We start from the raw sequence: 21,691 nt of genomic DNA on the forward strand, positions 1-21,691 counted from the left end.
CACCGCTCTGAGCCAAGTCCCGTTTTAGTCCTGGTTTAGTCCTGGTTTAGTCCTGGTTCAGTCCTGGTTTAGTCCTGATTTAGTCCTGGTTGAGTCCTGGTTTAGTCCTGGTTTAGTCCTGGTTCAGTCCTGGTATAGTCCTGGTTTAGTCCTGGTTTAGTCCTGGTTCAGTCCTGGTTAAGTCCTGGTTTAGTCCTGGTTCAGTCCTGGTTAAGTTCTGGTTTAGTCCTGGTTCCTAGTTCAGTCCCGGTTCAGTCCTGGTTCAGTCCTGGTTTAGTCCTGGTTCAGTCCTGGTTAAGTTCTGGTTTAGTCCTGGTTCAGTCCTGGTTCAGTCCTGGTTTAGTCCTGGTTTAGTCCTGGTTTAGTCCTGGTTCAGTCTTGGTTAAATTCTAGTTTAGTCCTGGTTCAGTCCTGGTTAAGTTCTGGTTTAGTCCTGGTTCCTAGTTCAGTCCTGGTTCAGTTCTGGTTTAGTCCTGGTTTAGTCCTGCTTTAATCCTGGTTCAGTCCTGTGTCATAACCCGGCTCCAAGCCATGACAGAAAATACACAAAACCAAGTATTCAATTAAATAAGGTGTTTATTAACCCAAATGAATTGTGAAATAAGGTAACAAAAAGAAGTAGGAGACGCGCAGGTGACCGGCTGGGAGCAGGATGAGCCAGCACGAGCTTCTGACGTGCACGAGCTTTTAAAGGTGCAGTGCGTCGGGCCCTTGACGCACGCACCGGGAGTGCATCATCCAGCTCCACCTGCACAAAGTAATGACATAACGGTAATTCATCTAAGGATGGGGGCCATGACACCCCCCCTCATAAAGACGGGGATTCCCCCCAGGAATCACCATGCCCAAAATGACATCATATAATAAAACACCAACACCCAGTGTCAACCAAACCAAACTCAACCACTGTCACACAGGCTTCAATCATCCTCACCCACTCTGGTGCTTAGAGAAGATGAAAAGTGACAAAGTTAGACCAGCAGGAGTGTCAAAGCATAAAACTTAATCCAAAGGTGCTCTGGACAAGGCGTCGGCAATAACATTGTCCCTGCCCTTTATATGCCTAATATCCAGGTCGTATGTCTGCAAAAACAGGGACCACCGAGTCAGCCTTTGGTTGGGGCACCTCATGGAATTCAAAAACGTTAGTGGATTGTGATCCATATAGACCACTAAAGGTGCAGATCCACTCAAATATACTCTAAAATACTGCAACGCCCAGATCAAAGCTAAAGCCTCCTTCTCAATCACGGAATAGTTACTCTGGTGCCGATTAAAGTTTTTAGAGAAAAAGCAGACAGGCTTCGCCACACCCCAATCATCCTCCTGCAGTAGAACCGCTCCGGCTCCCACCTGACTGGCATCCACCTGGAGCATAAACGGCCTGTCAAAACATGGAGAAGACAACACAGGGTGGGAACATAACAAAGATTTAACATTCTCAAAAGCCTGATGGCACTCAGCAGACCAAACAAATTTAGCTTTGGTTTTAAGAAGCTCCATGAGAGGGAAAACGACAGTGGAAACATTTCTACAAAAAGTCCTGTAGTACCCCACCAAACCTAAAAAACACTGCAACTCCTTTTTAGTAGTTGGCCGTGGAAACTTGGCTACAGCGACAACTTTACCACGAACAGGAGCAACTTTACCCTGTCCCATGACGCGACCCAGGTACGTCACAGTTGCTTTAGCGAACTCGCACTTAGCCAAGTTGATGGTCAGACGCGCGTCAGCGAGGCGCTCAAAGACAGCCTGGATGCGCCGCAGATGTGCGTGCCAAGTGTCACTGTAAATAACCAAGTCATCCAAGTAAACTGAGCAGCCCTCCAACCCAGCGACCACCATATTCATGAGCCGCTGAAAAGTCGCTGGAGCGTTTCTTAGTCCAAATGGCATAACGGTGTAGGAATACAGTCCCGAAGGTGTCACAAACGCAGCGATTTCCTGCGCGCGCTTGGACAGGGGCACTTGCCAATAGCCATTCAGCAAATCCAATTTGGTGACATATTTGGCTGAACCAACACGATCAATACAGTCATCCATGCGAGGCAGAGGGAAAGAATCTGGTTTAGTCACCGAATTAACCTTACGCATGTCTGTGCAAAATCGCGGCGTATTATCACACTTTGGCACTAAAATACACGGAGAGGCCCAACTCGAAGACAATGGTACTGCAATATTATTCCTGAGCATGTAGTCAATTTCCGCGTCCAAATGTTTCAGCTTTTCAGGACCAATACGGTAGAAACGTTGTATTGGGTGGGCATCCCCCACATCGATGTCGTGCTCAACCCAATCAGTCCGTGTGGGCACATCCCCAAATAACATAGGGTACTTTTTAACAAGCCGGGACAGTTCACTGCACTGTGATGCTGACAAATGAGAGAATAAATTATCTAAATTACTCAAAAACTCTGAGTTTTTAAGAGGACCACACAGCATGCCGTCGTCCGGCTCTGGCACACTGTCCTCCAACCCCAAAGAGAGGGATTCAACAGCAAGGGCGGGGCACACCAAACCGGAACGTGCACTATCAGCAGGAGCAGTGATAAGGTTTCAATAAGTTCACGTGACAAAGCTGCGTAGACTTCTTCCTGCCAGGTGTTGCAATCAAATCATTCAAATCAGATATTTTTTTGCCACGATGTAAGGTCCAGTAAATTTAGCCTGAAAAGGAGAACAGGTGTAAGAGCGAGCACCTGGTCGCCAGGACTAAACTCTTGGCGCTCCGTCTTACAATCATAAATGTTTTTCATTTTTCTCTGTGACTGCTGCAGTTTATCTTTGGCCATGCAGCCAGCCATGAACAAACGATGACGAATCCCGTTCACAAAATCAATTAAGTTTTTAGGCGGGTCTGTCTCACAAAAATTACTTTTCAGAGCTGTCAGAGGACCACGCACAGAATGGCCAAAAACAAGCTCGTTTGGGCTGAAACCTGTACTCTCCTGCACAGCCTCCCGCGCAGCCAACAGAAGCCATGGGAGTCCCTCTTCCCAGTCCCTGTTCAGCTCCGTACAGTATGCGCGCAGCAGAGACTTCAAGGTCTGGTGAAAGCGCTCCAGCGCACCCTGGTTCTGCGCGTGATAGGCGGAAGATTGGTTGTGCTTTATGCCCAGTGCCTTCAGGACCTGTGCATACATATGAGAGGAGAAGTTTGAGCCACGATCACTTTGAATTATTTTTGGAATCCCAAACACCGAGATAAACTGGGACAGCGCTTTAATAACAGCCTTGGTTGTAATAGACCGTAAGGGATACGCAGCTGGATAACAAGTACTTTGACACATCACCGTGAGGAGAAATTTACACCCAGACTTAGCAGTTGGCAGCGGACCCACGCAGTCTATTAATAAATACTCAAATGGTTCACTTATAGCCGGAATAGGTTGAAATGGTGTTGGTTTTATGGTCTGATTTGGTTTTCCAGTCAGCTGGCACACATGACATGTTTTAATGTACGCAGACACGTCTCATTTCACGCGAGGCCAGAAAAAATACTTGAGAAGACTCAAATAGGTTTTGCGCACACCAAAGTGACCCGCATTATTGTGCGCCACCTCAAGCACAGCAGTGCGGAATTTTGTGGGAACCACGATTTGAAACACGGCATCAAGCACCCACTCACCAGGGGGTGACCACTTTCTAAAGAGCACATCATTTTGCACAAAATAGCCATTGGCCATGCTCACTATCTGTGCCTCAGGGACGACTAAGTCAAAAGCATCTTTTAGAGTTGGATCATCACGCTGTTCTTGGACCAAGTCATTGTGGGACACATTTAAAGGGAAGTCAGTCACAGACAAAATGACATCTTTGCAAACAGGAGAATCCTTCTCAGCTTTCCGCATGGCACGGGTCACGGCGCAAGCGGGAAATACTTCTAGTGGCGCTGACAGATCACTTTCCAAAGCTGTTGGATACAACGTGACTACAGGTGAGGCTGACGCATTCACACAATCATCAGGCAAAATTGTTTTACAAGAATAGGACGGCGCACTAGACCAGACACGACTACCAGCCAAGCCATTGCCCAAAATGAAGTGAATCCCGTCAATTGGCAATGCTGGCCACACGCCCACAGCAACCTCTCCCTGTACAAGCTCACACTGTAAACTCATCCTGTGTAGTGGAATGGGCAACACTGTCAAGCCCATGCCACGACTAAGTATAAAGTCACCTGTAGCGGTCTCTGGTGAAAAAGGCAACACAGAACAGCCCACATAAGAATCATATGCCCCAGTGTCTCGAAGGATCTTAACTGGGACTCTTGTATCACCCCCAACAAGTGACAGATAACCTTCACGAATAAATGGGGCATAAGACAACAGGACGTCCGCAGTTGCAATATTTTCTGAAACAACTGCATCACTATGCTGCAATGTTCATGTTGTAACTATGTCAGATTGCATTGTCCCTGTCAAATAAATATATAAATAAATAAATAAATGAACAGCAAGCGCGGCAGGTTTTACATTAGGTTTTAGTGTTTTACCTTTTGACTTCAGGACAGGACAATCAGACTTCCAATGACCCTTTTCGTGGCAATAATTACACACTTTACTCATGCCACGCCAATTAGAAGTTTTGTCAGAATGACACATGATGCCAGGGCGCCGAGAGCTATCCCCATTATAACTACTGCCAGGCCTTACTTGTCCTTTGTGAATCAAAATATAATCATCCGCCAGTGTCGCCGCTACCGATGCTGTCTCGGCCTTTTGCTCACAAATATATGTCGCCACAGCATCAGGTACGGAATTTTTAAGTTGCTCCAAAACAATCAATTCTACCAGCTTTTCAAAATTAGTGACTTTTGCTGCTGCGCACCAGCGCGTAAAATGCATTCTTAAGTCACGGACAAACTCCAAATAGCTTTGTCCAGTGGCCTTTCTGCACGATCTAAACCGTTGTCGATAAGCCTCAGGCACTAATTCATATGCCTTTAAAACAGGAGCCTTCACTTTATCATAGTCCTGGTTATCAGCCGCAGACAGGGCAGAAAAGACCTCCTGCACGCCCCCTACAAAAACGCACTGAAGGAGCATAGTGCGCACAGAGCTACTCCAACCGCGCGCCTCCGCTAAACGCTCAAAAATGAGAAAAAAGGAGTCAGGATCATTTTCTGAGAATTTTGGCAATAAGCGCAAATTCCCAATGACATCAAACGCGACATCAGAACTGTCAGAAGACAGAGAGGAAGAACGCTCAGCTTCGCTCTGTCGACCCTCTTTAATTTGCTCCAACTTTACTTGTTCAATTTCAAACTGCAGCTCCAACAACCTGACTTGTTGTTCAAACGTTAAACTTGGTACTGAGGCATCTATATTCACTGAGGAACCGCGTGGTTTGTCCTCAAGCACCTCATTTTCAATCAAATTAGCAATTAATATCACCTTCACATTTTCTTTCAATCGTTTAACGTCAATTTCAATTCCATAGTGCTTACCAATTTCCAATAATTAGCCGCTTCCCCGCGACTTAAAACAAAAAGGTAGGTGCAGCCAAAAGAGCAGCACCACTGAGCCTAAGGGGACACCGGCCTGTGGATAAAGAGTTAAGGCGCGCCTAAGTCAACCACTTTACTCACCTTGATTTACTGAAAGCGGGTCAAATGCTCACCCTTCCACTCCCAGCCAACAAACACCATGCTCTTCCTGCCATTGGCAGCACGGAAGAGGCACCCAACGGAATATCCCGCAGGGAAAACCCACCGGACGTCAGGGACGCAGCGGGGTGTTTTTACGCCTCCTCAAGCCCGGTCACCTTACGCGCCAACCCTTCAAACAAGGAATTGCACCAGCAAACTAACATTACCAAAACCAAATGAACGCAACAAACTTTAGCACACACAAGTTACCAAATGCGTCCTAAAACATTAATAGTTTAGACGAGCCCCCAATCGGTCATAACCAGGCTCCAAGCCATGACGGAAAATACACAAAACCAAGTATTCAATTAAATAAGGTGTTTATTAACCCAAATGAATTGCGAAATACGGTAACAAAAAGAAGTAGGAGACGCGCAGGTGACCGGCTGGGAGCAGGATGAGCCAGCACGAGCTTCTGACGTGCACGAGCTTTTAAAGGTGCAGTGCGTCGGACCCTTGACGCACGCACCGGGAGTGCATCATCCAGCTCCACCTGCACAAAATAATAACATAACACACGGTAATTGGCCGTGACACCTGGTTTAGTCCTGGTTTAGTCCTGGTTCAGATCTGGTTTAGTCCTAGTTCACTTGTTCTTAAACACGTGAGAATCTCTCTGTAGTTTTTCAGAGTAAACATGACAGACTTGAGTCTAAACTGGGCTCTTTGCTGCTGACAGAGCTGATCCTCCTCAACAGATTTAATCATGTTTTTAGCATCTCTGTGGGTTTAAGACAAAACTCACACACTTGGACTCGTCTGTGTCCAACAGGACTGTCCTCATGTCCAGAGACACACACAGAGGACACGCCCCCTCTGTGTGTGTGTGTGTGTGTGTGTGATGAGAGAGACTAGAAAAAAACATCTGAGAAACATAAAAATGTGAGATCAGACTTTTACCTGAACATTTCACCTTCAGACCCGAGGAAGAGGAGGATGAATCATCAACACATTCTCTCACTGCAGACTCCTCAACACAGTCAGAATGGACCTCCCACACTGGACTCTCTCGAAAATCATGTCTCTCTTCTCTATAAACAGCAGAGCCACAGTCCAGGTCTCTGCACACAGCAGCTGTGTCCTCCAGGAACCAGGGTCCATTGGGCTCCTCCACCCGTCTCCACTCTCCTCTGAGTCTCACCTCCACAGTCCCAGCACAGCGACTGGCCCCTCCCACCAGCCTGAGCTCTGAACAGACAAGAGACAGAGTGAGCCCCGCCTCTTTACTGGAGCAGTCAGGCCACGCCCCATTACCTCAGCAATAAAGCCCCTCCCAGGCCAGAGTAAAAAAACAATGGACAAACCGGGAAAAACCTTTAGAGCAGGGGTATCTAAAGTGGGGCCCGCGGGCTGAACTTGGCCCTCCAGCAGGTCTAATTTGGCCCACAACATTTTAAGAATAATCTGTTTTGATTCAGTTTTGTAGTGAAAAGTGGCAGTGGTATTTTTAAAGTCAATGTCACATCTTTCCTTCTAGAAGAACATTTTTCTGTGCAAACTGTCATCAGGTTTGACTCTCCACCCACTAATGTGTATTCACTTTGACCCACTGTGGAAAATACTCTGGACACCCCTGGGGGGAGGAGCTAACTACACCCAAACAGTGAGCTCCTCCTTTCAGACACATATAAGGCAATCTGACCAAACAGAAGCAGTATTTACTCTAAAACTTTTGTCCAGTGACACAATAGAGTTTTTCTTTTACTCTGGATCCCACCTGGACGACTGAGAGATTACACAGACACTGTGGCAGAGTGGTTATCCTGTGTCCTCCCTCTCACCAGGAGGTTGTGGGTTAGACTCCTGATCTGAGTGGAGTGTGCATGTTCTCCCTGTGTTACTGTGGCAGAGTGGTTATCCTGGTGAGTGTCTTTACCTGAGCTGTTGTCTTCTGCCAGGAGCCCGGCACACACAAAAGTCATGTCATAAAATGGTGTTTGTCGGTCACATGACACAGAGCTTCACACAAAATGCTGTTGGGCTCATTAAAGCCACAGGCTGGTTTCATGAGTGTGATGGAAACAGGAAACTCACTATGGCCCCATCTGACCAGGCTGTGTTTGAGTTTAGAAACACTTTAATATTAATCAAATGTACATTTATTTTTGACAAGTGCTGAGACAGAGTTTCAGACACACATGAGCCACTTCCCCTCAGACTGAAGTAGTTGCAGTGTGGGGCCAAAAGAACACTTTGACAAATAAACTGATGGAAGAAGTACTCCATCTTGTTACTTCAGTAAAGGTTCAGACACCAGAGCAAACAAATACTCATGTAAAAGTAGAAGTATCACATGAAAAAACACATTCTTTATAGAGAGCCAGCTAATGCAGCTCTTGTCAGAGTTACACTACTGAAAGGTCATGCTATTGTTGATTTGAGTTTCCTAAAGTCATGTGTAAAGTTAAGTGCCATGTATCACCCGTAAACATTCAAAGATTCTTTAAGAGAAGTCACTACAGCCTAAAAGGAGCACACTCATTCAGACAGATTCAGAACCAAACTTATGGAACGAAGCCTGACCCCTGACCCCAAACACCAGGATCCACAACAATAATGAGATTTAAACATTGATGAAACCAGCTCATTAAGTTTGAAAAGCAGAAAAGGCCAGATATCTGCTTGCAAAGAATGAGTGTGATGGAAATGAAATGCTTTGAAATGTTTTTGTGTCAGTCCGTGCTAAAGTTTAGTGTAGAAAAGGGGCAGATCACATCAGACGGCTCTTTCTGCTCCGTTTCTTTTGTGCCTCGTATGTTTCACTTTATGACACTGTCCATGTCTTTTTATATTTTAGGAAACAAGTAAATCAAAGACAAACAAGTTACTTACCCAAAGTGTAGAAGAACCAGACTAGGACCAGTGCTCCGAGGGCCATAACGGGACCAAACCAGGACTAAACTAGGTCTAAACAGGTCTAAACCAGGACTAAACCAGGACTAAACCAGGTCTAAACCAGGACTAAACCAGGATTAAACCAGGTCTAAACCAGGATTAAACCAGGTCTAAACCAGGTCTAAACCAGGTCTAAACCAGGACTGAACTGGTCTAAATCAGGACTGAACAGGACTAAACTAGGTCTAAACCCGACTAGACCAGCTCTGAGACGTGTTTGAGAGTTTCCTGCTTTTAACATTTACTTATCAGTTCATTTGTGGTTTTCTTGCTAAAACTAAACTCGCCATAATCTGATTTTTTTTTTTTTTTCAAATATGTGTTGAATGTTCATATTTTAAAACTGACACTAAACTAAACGAGTGAGGAGCGATGTCCAGTGTGTCTATGGACAGATGACCCCTACGGTCAATCTCTCCGTTTGGACCATTTCATTTTCTCATTGACTTATTATTATTGTCACTGCTCTATGTTTCTCTTCTCTATTCAAGGCAAGTTCTTTGTTCTGTCACTTGGTAACTCACAATAGCAGTAAAACAAATTCTGAAGTTGATGTGATGAAAGGTCCTTTATTACACAAAATGGATCTATGATGTAAGTCATAATGTTCCCTCCTCAAAAACACACCTGGAGTTGTGTTTTGTTTCATTCACACATGTTTGAGTAACTCTTTATTATTAGTCTGTAACATCTCCAAAGCTCAAAATGCTCTGTTCCACCTTGTGATGTCATCAAGTGGTAGTTTTCAAGTGAACAGCTCCTTTTACCTTTAGTAGAGATTTGCAGTTCCAAAGCTGAAGTTATCCAAATGACTCTAGTGAAGGTGTGTTTTTTAAAAACACAGTGGAGCACTTCCTGGATTACTACATGACATCACAAGGTGGAATAGAGTGTTTTCTTTTTGAGAAAACAACATTATAACATAGATCAGATGATAGAGTAATATGAGCCCTTTAATCTACTCGATCTAGAGCATCCGAGCTGAAAGCAAAGTGCTGATCTGTGCAGAAGTCGTCCTCACAACAAACGTGTAGAAGAAAAGACCAGAGAAAACAAGACATGACCAAGGAGCGATTAACCAACAAGAGGAAAAGTGTAAAGGTCCAAATCATAATCAGATGTAGGAGAGTGAGGAGAGTAGGACAGGTGATAGGATGGAGCCAGCGAGGAAGAGGAGGTTTTCCCCCGTGTGGGAACACTTTGACCTGATATCTCCTAACAAGGTCAGCTAAATCTAACATCATTACAGACGCATTAGGTTTGCTTATCAACAACTATGTTTCATGGTTTCTTATTTTATTCAAAGATGAGGTGTTTATTGTGTTCCAAGGAGTTGGGGCACAATAACAACACCTCCTCCATGCTAAGGGCTTGTATGAGAATAAGGAGGAAACTAGAGCTTCAACTAGCCAAGGTAAGTCATAACAATATTACAAATACACTATCACAGTTTTTCCATGTTTACTTTTGTTTATTGTGCAAATAAAGACAAGTAACACTGTATTTATTGTCTTTTAACCAACCACCAGAAACAGGAGCTGGATGAAGCCCTTGTCTCCATGATACTGAAGGACACAGGCTTCAGTTTTGTGGAAGATGTTGGATTCAGGGCATTTGTGTCCAAACTGGATTATGTTCTCCCTACAAGGCAGGTGTGTATGGGAGCATGCATCAAACAAATGAGTACTTAACTGTATGTCTCACACTTCAGACAAATTGAGGCCATGGTGGAGGCCAAGTACGAGTCAGCAAAGGAGAAGGCTAAGGCTAAAGTTGAAAAGGTGGCTGTTGTTAGCCTGACTTCTGACATGTGGACATCCATCAACATAGATGCCTACCTGGCTGTAACCTGCCATTTTGTGGGTGAGAAAATGGGGCTCAGCTCAGTGCTATTGGGAGTGCAGGCCTTGTCCCAGTCACACACTGCTGAAAATAGAGCTTGTGTGAAAGGCTCCCTGGTGGAGGAATGGGGAATCACTAATAAGGTGACATGTACGGTCACTGATGGAGCTCACAATATGGTTGTGTGTGTGAGAGCTGAAGCTTCGGCACCATATTTGCGTCGCACACAAACTAAATCTGATCGTGAAGAAGGCACTTGACCAGAACCCTGTGCTCTCTGGCATCCGGGCCAAAGCGAGGAAGTGGGTTAGTTCCTTTAGAAGCAGCACCACTGCTGAGGTGCGGTCATTCCCTTTATTCCAGTTTCTAATAACACTAATACTTTGTGTTCCTGCTGCAGTGATTTAATGGCCGACTTATGTGTATCTTTAAAGGTGAAGCTCACACAAGTGCAGCTCCATCTGGGGATGGCAAAAATGAAGCTAATGCAAGAAGTGGAGACCAGATGGAACAGCACATATCTGATGCTGCCATGTTTGGTGGAGCTAAGGGAGCCAGTAGGAGCAGCGTTAGTTTATGATGCCACTGTAGAGCTGTCGGCCGAGGAAAATGTGTCTGTCTCCAAAGTTGTCCCCCTAATGAAAATGCAGGAGCAAAACCTTCAGGAGGAAATGGTAAAGCCGACACCTGCAGTGTCATTGGAAAATCCTCTGGAGTCCTGGGAGAGGAGAAAACCACTCTGTCCAAATTTATACAAACTTGCACTTGCCTTTTTGTGCACACCGGCATCTTCTGTGCCTCGTGGAAGGGTCTTCTCCAAGACCGGAGGGTTGTGTCAAAAAAAGGAAATAGTTTAAAAACAAAAACTGTTGGGAAACTCTTGTTTCTGAATAAAAATGAATAAAATTTCCCCTGTCCTGTACATCATTGTCCAAGTTACACAGACATAATCTGTGCCCTTTGGCTTTTCATTAGTCTTGTGTAATTTGCAGTGTTTTTAGTGAACGGTGGTTTAAGAATCTTTAACTTACCTCCTGTCTCCTTGTGTCCAGGTATTAAAGAGGTCCCTGGGGAAACGAGCTCCCTTAAAAAGACCAAGGCGGTGAAGGTGTATGAAGAGAGGCATGTTGGGCATTTTAAAGGGTTTATGGGTTTTAAATACATTTGGGGTTTGTTTTAGGATTTATGTGTAATATATGTATAAAGTTAATTTGGTTTATGGGTTTATTTGGCTTTATGGAGGTTTAAGAGTTTTAAAGAGCTAATGTTATCTTTAAACATTTCTATTCATTAACAATAGTGTTGTCCAGTCAGTGGGACAGTATAAAAGGCGCCTGATACCAACACACCATGTTCTGCTGCTGGAGGAGACGCTGCTCCTCAAACCTCCATTGCTCAATGCATGGTGCACTTTGATCATTGATGGAAAAAGAAGTAAAACTTGTAGAATACACCTGTACTGCTGTCTTCTGTCCCACATCCTACCGGTAAAGACCAGCCTACATTACACTGGTTTCATGTTGAAACTGTGGTTTTCTTGGCTGGATTTTTGAAAAAGTAGATTTGTGATGTCTTCTGGTTCTTCTGGGGATGTTGTTGATGTAAATGTCATTGACGTCATTGTTGTTGTTGACGTAAATGTTGTTGATGTAAATGTTGCTGATGTTGTTGTTGATGTAAATGTTGTTGTCATTGATGTCGTTGTTAATATAATTTATTGTTATTGTTGACTTGGGGCTATATAACATTTTAGAGCACATGTCTGCAGTTGAAATCAGTTTGAAATCTAACATGTTTTGAAGCTTGTGCAGCTCAGAGCTGCTGTTCTGAGCATCAAACCACAAACCCCCATTTTATCAAAGTGAAGGAAACTCACTATCAGCCAGAATCACTCTCATATTTCACACTATTTTATTCGACTTTTGTACTGTATTTTTCATTAATTTTCTAAGTTTCATCCATTTTACTTTGTTTTACTAGATAAGTTAGACTCATGTAGGTCAGACTCATGTAGGCCAGACTCATGTAGGACAGACTCATGTAGGTCAGACTCGTGTAGGACAGACTCGTATAGGTCAGACTCGTGTAGGACAGTCTCATGTAGGACAGTCTCATGTAGGACGTAGGACATACTCCTGTAGGATAGTCTCATGTAGGACAGACTCGTAGTTCAGACTCGTGTAGGTCAGACTCATGTAAGTCAGACTCGTGTAGAACAGACTCGTGTAGGACAGACTCATGTAGGACAGACTCATGTAGGACAGTCTCATGTAATACAGACTCATGTAGGACAGACTCATGTAGGACAAGGACAGACTCATGTAGAACAGACTCATGTAGGACAAGGACAGACTCATGTAGGACAGACTCATGTAGGACAAGGACAGACTCATGTAGAACAGACTCATGTAGGACAAGGACAGACTCATGTAGGCCAGACTCATGTAGGACAGACTCATGTAGGAAAAGGACAGACTCGTGTAGGACAGACTCGTGTAGGAAAAGGACAGACTCGTGTAGGACAGACTCGTGTAGGACAGACTCGTGTAGGACAGACTCGTGTAGGACAAGGACAGACTCGTGTAGGACAGACTCGTGTAGGACAGACTCGTGTAGGACAGGTTCCTACATGAGTTCCTCTGTGTTCCTTCTGGTTGTACCTGTTGGATGTTGTCAAGGGGACGGTCAGTGTGAGATTAACAGGTGGATTGCGGCATCTGCAGGGATGTGGTCACTTGTGTTAAAGTAGGAGTTGAGTCTAAAAGCAAACCTCTCGATTTACCGATCAGTCTATGTTCCTACCCTCACCTATCGTCATGAGCTTTGAGTAATGACTGGAAGGACAAGATGGTCCATACAAAAGTTTGCTCAGGGGGTGGCTGGGCAGATTGTTATTTAACCTTGGATTCAAATAATCAGCATGATATTTTGTATTTTTCATATCAATCTGGTATGAACAAGGTTAATTGTTATTATGGACGACGGCACATTCCACATATTGTCAGCAGATGGCGCTAACCTTCTACTGACAGTTGTCGTGCTTGTACCTTTTCATTTGTCAGTGCTATGATTTTTGGTATGGTTTTATTTTATTTTTTCTGTGTCAAAATGTACTAACTACATTCTGCTGCTTAAAGCCTCACATTGTTTTTATTACCAAGTTTTACAGTGAGGCAAATAAGTATTTGAACTCCCTGTGATTTTACAAGTTTGAAATCATGGAGGGTCTGAAATGTTCATCTTAGGTGCATGTCCACTGTGAGACACATGATCTGAAAACAAATCTGGAAATCACATTGTATGATTTTTAAAAAATAATTTATTTGTATCAGGACCGAGGACCAGGACCGAGACCAGGATCATGACCGAGACCAAGACTGAGACCAGAACTGAAACCAGGACTGAAACCAGGACTGAAACCAGGACTAAGACCAGGACTAAGAGCAGGACCAACACAAGGACCCTTGAATACCCCACAGAACTAAATACCTCCTCTTTAATACTTCAGTAAAAGTAAAATGCCTCTGGGGACCTACGGGAGGGCATCTGTGTTTATTTGAGCCCTGAGCTGCTCTCTGCTGCCCTCTGCTGGTCGTTTAAACCGTTTCTGAAGAAAACCAGTGGAGAAAATCCTGCAGAGGTTTAGTTTATTTAAACAGTACAAAGTGTAAACGTGAGGACTGCAGACAGGAGCAATAAAACACACAGACACAGAAAACAGTGACACTGCGGACGCCATTACAAGGACTTTATGAACGGAACTTTACTTTAATCAAAAACACAGATTTAGAAACATGAGAGTTTTGTGAATCATTTAGAGAAATACCACAGAGTTTGAAACAGGAGGGACTTTTATTCAGCTACTCGAGAGCAGGCGAGTTAGCATGCTAACAATGCACTTCCTGATTATAATTAGATATAGACAGAACTCAAGAGCAGCTTTGAAGTCACATTTTATCAAAATATGTGGAAACAAGCAGGTGCAGGACATTTAAAAAGTACCAAATAAAGTGAATCTTAAAACTATATTTTATTAACATATTTCTTAAGTTTTAATTAAAATGTCAGACTCATTTAAAGATGAAAGCAGAGCTGTGATTGGCTCAGAAGCTGTGCTCGGTGGTGACCTCAGCGGCGACGTCATCATACTCCTCCTCCTGCTGGCCCGTCTCCATGGAAACGACATCTGCACTTCCTGTGGGCGGAGTCAGGACAAATAATTAGCTCAAACTGGGGTAGTGTTCAGATGCCCTGCCACAGCCCCTCTCTGCTCCACACTGCCCCCTAGGGACCTGAAACCTGTGTCTGTGTAATACCTCTTTTCTCCAGCAGGGGGAAAACATTTGAGCTTTTATTTAGAGCGATTCATGTTTGAGTTTGTCCTGCAACTGAGGCTTCAATTCAATTCAATTCAATTCATTTATTTTTGTAACGCCCAAAATCACAACAACAGTTGTCTCGAAGGGCGTTCATGTTTTGGTTGATGGAGGAAACCGGAGTACCCGGAGGAAACCCATCCAGACACGGGGAGAAACATGAAAAACTCCACACAGAAAGGCCTGGGCGACCCGGGGATCGAACCAACCTTCTTGCTGTGAGACATGAGTGTTGCCACTCAGCCACCGTGCCGCCAACACACAAAAAACAAAACAACAGGAAAAATCAGACACAACAGGAAAAATCAGACACAACAGGAAAATCGGCTTGAGTGCTCAGATGCATTGGGTAAAATCGTACTTCTCCGATCGGGTACAGTATGTAAGAATAAACAATTCAATGTCGTCTTTGCAGCCCTGCATAACAGGGGTCCCACAAGGGTCCATTTTGGGGCCCCTGTTGTTCAGCCTTTATATCAATGACCTCCCAGACGTGTGCAAAGATGTAGACATCATCATGTATGCAGATGATGCTGTCATCTATGGAAGGGATGCGCAGAAAGTGGCCACCACATTATTGATAACTGGCTCCAATCTTCATGTCTGACATTAAACATTAATAAAACAGTTGGTATGTATTTTTCCAAAACTAATAGAATTAAAGACAGGCCTAACATCTTTGTCATCGGAATAAAACTAAACATTGTAACAGAGACAAAGTATCTGGGGTTCATTTGGTCCAGACTTTGTCTTTCAAAAAGCATATAAAAAAGTACGCAATTCAATCTGCTACAACATCTCTTCCCTTAGACACATGAGGAACAGCCTGACAGTAGAGGCTGCTTTGACATATTTTAATGCAATGATTATTCCACACCTGGCCTACTGTGTCTCAGGCCAATGAGAGCGCTTTAAAATCTCTCAGATCCACCTATAATCAGGCAGTAAAGGCGCTCGATAAAAAACCCCTCCATTATCACCACTGTAACATCTTAAATAAAAATAAAAGTTCAGTTTCAATAATTTAATTTTGTATTCAAATATAAGAAAATTATTCAAAATTATTAATAATGCAGCTTCACCTACATTAAAAAAAATTACTATGCTTTATTCTGAACAAACTACCCGATGCACTCGTTCCTCCATAAGCCGAAATTGCATAGTTCCAAAAAGATCCTCGGCCTTTGCTCAATCGGCTTTTTCTTATCAAACCATTAGGCAGTGGAATCAGCTTCCAGACAGTCTGAAATTGTCTGTGGATTTTAATAGTTTTACTAGAAATTTGAAAAAGTACATTTTAAATAATCAAACGTGTCCACATCAGTCTAGTTAGTTGGTGCTGCTCTGTCCTCACTGTATAAACCTGCACATAATGATTTTTATATTAGTCTGGACTGGGGGGGACAGACTGTATTGGACATGGTGTCATTTTTTTTTATTGTATTTAATTGTTATTGTTGTATGGCAAATTGGTAGTCGTATATTATAATTGTTAATTGATATGTGTTTTTTAATGTGTGTTCACCTGCCCAGGGACTGCAGATGGAAAGAAGCAGTAGCTAAATCTGGTACAAATCATCTTTTCCTTGTAAGATTAATGAATTTGTACATGGTCCCTGTCAAATAAATAAATAAATAAATAAATAAAGATAGAGTCTGTTTTCACCTACCCCCTATCCCCGCCCCCTGCTCTGTACTTACAAATTCAAAAATGTGTTAGCCTGTGTGTTAGCCTGTGTGTTAGCCTGTGCATTAGCCTCTGCATTAGCCTGTGTGTTAGTCTGTGTGTTAGCCTGTGTGTTAGCCTGTGCATTAGCCTTTGTGCTGTGAGTGAAACATTTTAAGGTCAGCAGTCACAGACAGAGGGGTCGTGCTTTTTACACAGAAAGTGAATTAGAGCCAGAGTCAGTGGAGCTGAAACAGGCTCATGCTCACTTCCTGTCTGTCGCGCGGCGGCTCGCGGGTTAGTCCACTTGCACATACAGATAGATGCTGGTTTCTGACGGCTGCTCTAGTGTAAAATGGAGGTTAGAGCATCATAACAGTAACGATGAGTGAAATGTAAAATAAAGATGTAAATATGTTGTAGTGTCATGTGTCTTTAAGATGAGGCGCTGGGCCCAGTGTGTCTGTCTAACAAAGTTTAACATCCAGGGAGGAGAATTACATATATAAGTACAATATATTTCACTCAACCAGACCCGCTTTGTCTCCACTCCAGATTCTTGCATATTTTCACCAAATTCACACTTTTATCTGTCCAGTTTCTGAGGCAAACGCCACGACTGTGAACCAATAATACGCCTGTGATTTTGAGCGTGACCAATCAGAGCGCAGCACCACACGGCAAAAGCTGAACAGCAGGTGGGCGGGGCTTGAGTCAGCACGAGAATATTTCCAGATGTGCTATTGGCTGATAGTAGAGGATACGTCACACTCTGGGGGAGCTGTTCTCTGTTTGTGCCTCAAAAGTGTCAGAGAAAAGTTGTCAAAAAACGTGCAAGAATCCCCATGGTGACAAATGTGTTTCTATTCCCTGATAAATGTAGATGATGTGAGCAGAACACAGGCTCCTCCCTCAGTGGAGATTCATTCTTTAGTTTAGGTCAGAACATCTCAGACTGTGGGGTTACCTGTGCGACGCTGCTCCCTGTAGATCAGCACCAGCAGCACAGTGCACACGGCGTACGGACTGGACACCAGCAGAGGGCGCACTAGCCACAGCATCCACATGGAGGGAGGAGGAGAGGAGAGAGGAGGAAGAGAGGAGGGAGGAGGAGGAGACGAGAGATGAGGAGGAGAGGAGGGAGGAGGAGGAGAGGGCGGAGGAGGAGAGGGAGGAGGAAGAAAGGAGGGAGGAGGAGGACAGGAGGGAAGAGGAGGAGAGGAGGGAGGAGGAGGAGAGGGCGGAGGAGGAGAGGGCGGAGGAGGAGAGGGAGGAGGAGAGGAGGGAGGAGGAAGAGAGGAGGGAGGAGGAAGAGAGGAGGGAGGAGGAGGAGAGGGAGGAGGAGAGGAGGGAGGAGCAGGAGAGGAGGGAGGACCTGCAGTGAGAGAAAACGTTCAGTGAGATTTCAGTATTTTTTATAAAACTGGCCCTAAGTTCCTCGTCTTCTCTGTCAGTTTAAATAAACAAAAGTCAAATGATTTTTTTCCCAATATCTTCATAAAGTGGAGCCATTATTCAAGCTCAAAGACGTGATCGTGCTCAGATGAAACGACTTTAAACCATAAGATTAATGTGACAGTTTGAGGAGCCAAACTCAAACTAATAATGAGAAGGATCAACATTTGTGGAGAGGTTTGGACATTTATTTAAAAATATTAAGTCTCCCATAGAGTTACATAGAGTTTTATAGAGTAGAGTTTATGTGTGTATTTTTGTGTATGTAAGTGTGTGTCTTTGTGTGTGTACGTGTATGTATGTGAGCATGTGTGTGTTTGTGTATGTGGGGGGGTGAATGTGTGTGTGTGTGTGTGTGTGTGAGATGCGAGACACTAGAAAAAAAAAACATCTGAGAAACATAAAAATGTGAGATCAGACTTTTACCTGAACACTTCACCTCCAGACCCCAGGGAGAGGGAGATGATCCATAGACACATTCTCTCACTGCAGACTTCTTCTTCTTCACACAGTCAGATATGACCTCCCACACTGGACTCTTTGGAAAATCATCTCTCTTTTCTCCATAAACAGCAGAGCCACAGTCCAGGTCTCTGCACACAGCAGCTGTGTCCTCCAGGAACCAGCGTCCATCGGGCCCCACCCATCCCCACTCTCCTCTGTGTCTCACCTCCACAGTCCCAGCACAGCGACTGGCCCCTCCCACCAGCCTGAGCTCTGAACAGACAAGAGACAGAGTGAGCCCCACCCCTTTATCTGAGCAGTGAAGCCCCGCCCCTTTACCTGAGCAGTGAGGCCCCGCCCCTTTACCTGAGCAGGTGAGGTTGACAGCGGCTCCAGAGGAGCAGGTCTCTGAGCTGGAGCGGGGACAGTCCATCAGAGCAGACTCATGGCCCTCTCAGTGGAACTTTTGCTTCAGAGGAGAGAGCGCCCCCTGGAGGAGAGAAGGAGCCCCACAGCCCAGCTCCCTGCACAGCACCTCTGCCCCCTGCTGGTCCAAGGCCCCTTGGGACTGGGCCCCGACACCAGACGCTCCGAGTCTGTGGACACACATGTGTGACATCATCACTCTGAACCAATAGAACGCACACAGGACTGTGACATCACTGCTCTGATGCAATCCTCTTTATTCCTGGTTCAGTCATGGTTGAGTCCTGGATCAGTCCTGCTCAGTCCTGGTTTTGTCCTGGTTTAGTCCTAGTTCAGTCCTGGTTCATTCCTGGTTCAGTCCTCGTTCAGTCCTGGCTTAGTCCTGGATCAGTCCTGGTTCAGTCCTGGTTCAGTCCTGGTTCAGTCCTGGTTCAGTCCTCGTTCAGTCCTCGTTCAGTCCTCGTTCAGTCCTCGTTCAGTCCTGGTTCAGTCCTGGTTCAGTCCTGGCTTAGTCCTGGTTCAGTCCTGGTTTAGTCCTGGTTCAGTCCTGGTTCAGTCCTGGTTCAGTCCTGGTTCAGTCCTGGCTTAGTCCTGGTTCAGTCCTGGTTTAGTTCTGGTTCAGTCCTGGTTCAGTCCTGGCTTAGACCTGGTTTAGTCCTGGTTCAGTCCTTGTTTAGTCCTGGTTTAGTCCTGGTTCAGTCCCGGTTTAGTCCCGGTTTAGTTCTGGTTCAGTCCTGGTTCAGTCCTGGTTCAGTTCTGGTTCAGTCCTTGTTCAGTCCTGATTCAGTCCTGGTTCAGTCCTGGTTTAATCCTGGGTTAGTCCTGCTTCAGTTCTGGTTTAGTTCTGGTTCAGTCCTGGTTTAGTCCTGGTTTAGTCCTGGTTTAGTGCTGGTTCAGTCCTGATTCAGTCCTGATTCAGTCCTGGTTTAGTCCTGGCTTAGTCCTGGTTTAGTCCTGGTTCAGTCCTGGTTCAGTCCTGGTTCAGTCCTGGTTTAGTCCAGTTTCAGTCCCGGTTAAGTCCCGGATTAGTCCCGCTTTAGTCCCGTTTCAGTGCCTGTTTAGTCCCGGTTTAGTCCCGGTTCAGTCCCTGTTCAGTCCTGGTTCAGTCCTTGTTCAGTCCTGGTTCAGTCCTGGTTCAGTTCTCGTTCAGTCCTGGCTTAGTCCTGGTTAAGTCCTGGTTCAGTCCTGGATCAGTCCTGGCTTGGTCCTGGCTTAGTCCTGGTTAAGTCCTTGTTCAGTCCTGGTTCAGTCCTGGTTCAGTCCTGGTTCACTCCTGTCTTAGACCTGGTTTAGTCCTGGTTCAGTCCTTGTTTAGTCCTGGTTTAGTCCTGGTTCAGTCCCGGTTTAGTCCTGGTTTAGTTCTGGTTCTGTCCTGGTTCAGTCCTGGTTTAGTTCTGGTTCTGTCACCCTTCAGTCCTGGTTCAGTCCTGGTTCAGTTCTAGTTCAGTCCTCGTTCGGTCCTGTCTTAGTCCTAATTCAGTCCTGGTTTAATCCTGGTTCAGTCCTGGTTCAGTCCTGGTTTAGACCTGGTTCAGTCCTGGTTTAGTCCTGGTTCAGTCCTGTTTTAGTCCTGGTTCAGTCCCGGTTCAGTCCTGGGTCAGTCCGGGGTTAGTCCTGGTTTACTCCTGGTTCAGTCCTGGTTCAGCCCTGGTTAAGACCCCGTTCAGTCCTCGTTTAGTCCTGGTTTAGTCCTGGTTCAGTCCTGGCTCAGTCCTGGTTTAGTCCTGGTTCAGTCCTGGTTTAGTCCTGGTTCAGTCCTGGCTTAGTCCTGGTTCAGTCTTGGTTCAGTCCTGGTTCAGTCCTGGTTCAGTCCTGGTTCAGTCCTGGATCATTCCTGGTTCAGTCCTGGTTTAGTCCTGGTTTAGTCCAGGTTTAGTCCTGGTTCAGTCCTGGTTCAGTTCCGGTTCAGTTCCGGTTCAGCCCGGTTCATTCCTGTCTTAGTCCAGGTTTAGTCCTGGTTCAGTCCTGGTTCAGTCCTGGTTCAGTCCTTGTTCAGTCCTGGTTCAGTCCTGGTTCAGTCCTGGTTCAGTCGTGGTTCAGTCCTGGCATAGTCCTGGTTTAGTCCTGTTTCAGTAGTGGTTCAGTCCTGGTTTAGTCCTGGTTTAGTCCTGGTTCAGTCCTGGTTTAGTCTTAGTTTAGTCCAGGTTTAGTCCTTGTTTAGTCCTGGTTCAGTTCTAATTTAGTCCTGGTTTAGTCCTTAGTTAATCCTGGTTCTGTCCTGGTTTTAGTGATGGTTTAGTCCTGGTTCAGTCCTGGTTCACTCCTGGCTTAGACCTGGTTTAGTCCTGGTTCAGTTCTAATTTAGTCCTGGTTTAGTCCTTAGTTATTCCTGGTTCTGTCCTGGTTTTAGTGATGGTTTAGTCCTGGTTCAGTCCTGGTTCACTCCTGGCTTAGACCTGGTTTAGTCCTGGTTCAGTCCTTGTTTAGTCCTGGTTTAGTCCTGGTTCAGTCCCGGTTTAGTCCTGGTTTAGTTCTGGTTCTGTCCTGGATCAGTCCTGGTTTAGTCCTGATTCAGTCCTGGATCAGTCCTTGTTCAGTCCTGGATCAGTCCTGGTTCAGTTCTCGTTCAGTCCTGGCTTAGTCCTGGTTAAGTCCTGGTTCAGTCCTGGATCAGTCCTGGCTTGGTCCTGGCTTAGTCCTGGTTAAGTCCTTGTTCAGTCCTGGTTCAGTCCTGGTTCAGTCCTGGTTCAGTCCTGGTTCACTCCTGTCTTAGACCTGGTTTAGTCCTGGTTCAGTCCTTGTTTAGTCCTGGTTTAGTCCTGGTTCAGTCCCGGTTTAGTCCTGGTTTAGTTCTGGTTCTGTCCTGGTTCAGTCCTGGTTTAGTTCTGGTTCTGTCACCCTTCAGTCCTGGTTCAGTCCTGGTTCAGTTCTAGTTCAGTCCTCGTTCGGTCCTGTCTTAGTCCTAATTCAGTCCTGGTTTAATCCTGGTTCAGTCCT

General features: G+C 45.1%; 2 protein-coding genes across 2 annotated transcripts in view; both read right to left on the reverse strand.

Moving 5' to 3' along the window:
- The window catches only part of LOC117375735 (scavenger receptor cysteine-rich type 1 protein M130-like), a gene marked incomplete at its 3' end in the record, with an annotated part of 131,839 nt that overhangs the window by 48,086 nt on the left and 62,062 nt on the right, over positions 1–21,691 (reverse strand). The window lies entirely within an intron of this gene.
- LOC129456507 (scavenger receptor cysteine-rich type 1 protein M130-like) overlaps positions 12,335–21,691 on the reverse strand; it is a 33,015-nt gene continuing 23,658 nt past the window's right edge. Inside the window, exons 5-7 of the mRNA XM_055224013.1 lie at positions 18,372–18,601; positions 12,864–13,047; positions 12,335–12,522 (exon numbers count right to left, since the gene is read on the reverse strand). Coding sequence (XP_055079988.1) covers positions 12,335–12,522; positions 12,864–13,047; positions 18,372–18,601 — 602 coding nt within the window. The remainder of the gene's footprint in view (positions 12,523–12,863; positions 13,048–18,371; positions 18,602–21,691) is intronic.

Source organism: Periophthalmus magnuspinnatus, chromosome 9 (genome assembly GCF_009829125.3).
Source record: "Periophthalmus magnuspinnatus isolate fPerMag1 chromosome 9, fPerMag1.2.pri, whole genome shotgun sequence".
Classification (NCBI taxonomy): Eukaryota; Metazoa; Chordata; class Actinopteri; order Gobiiformes; family Gobiidae; genus Periophthalmus; species Periophthalmus magnuspinnatus.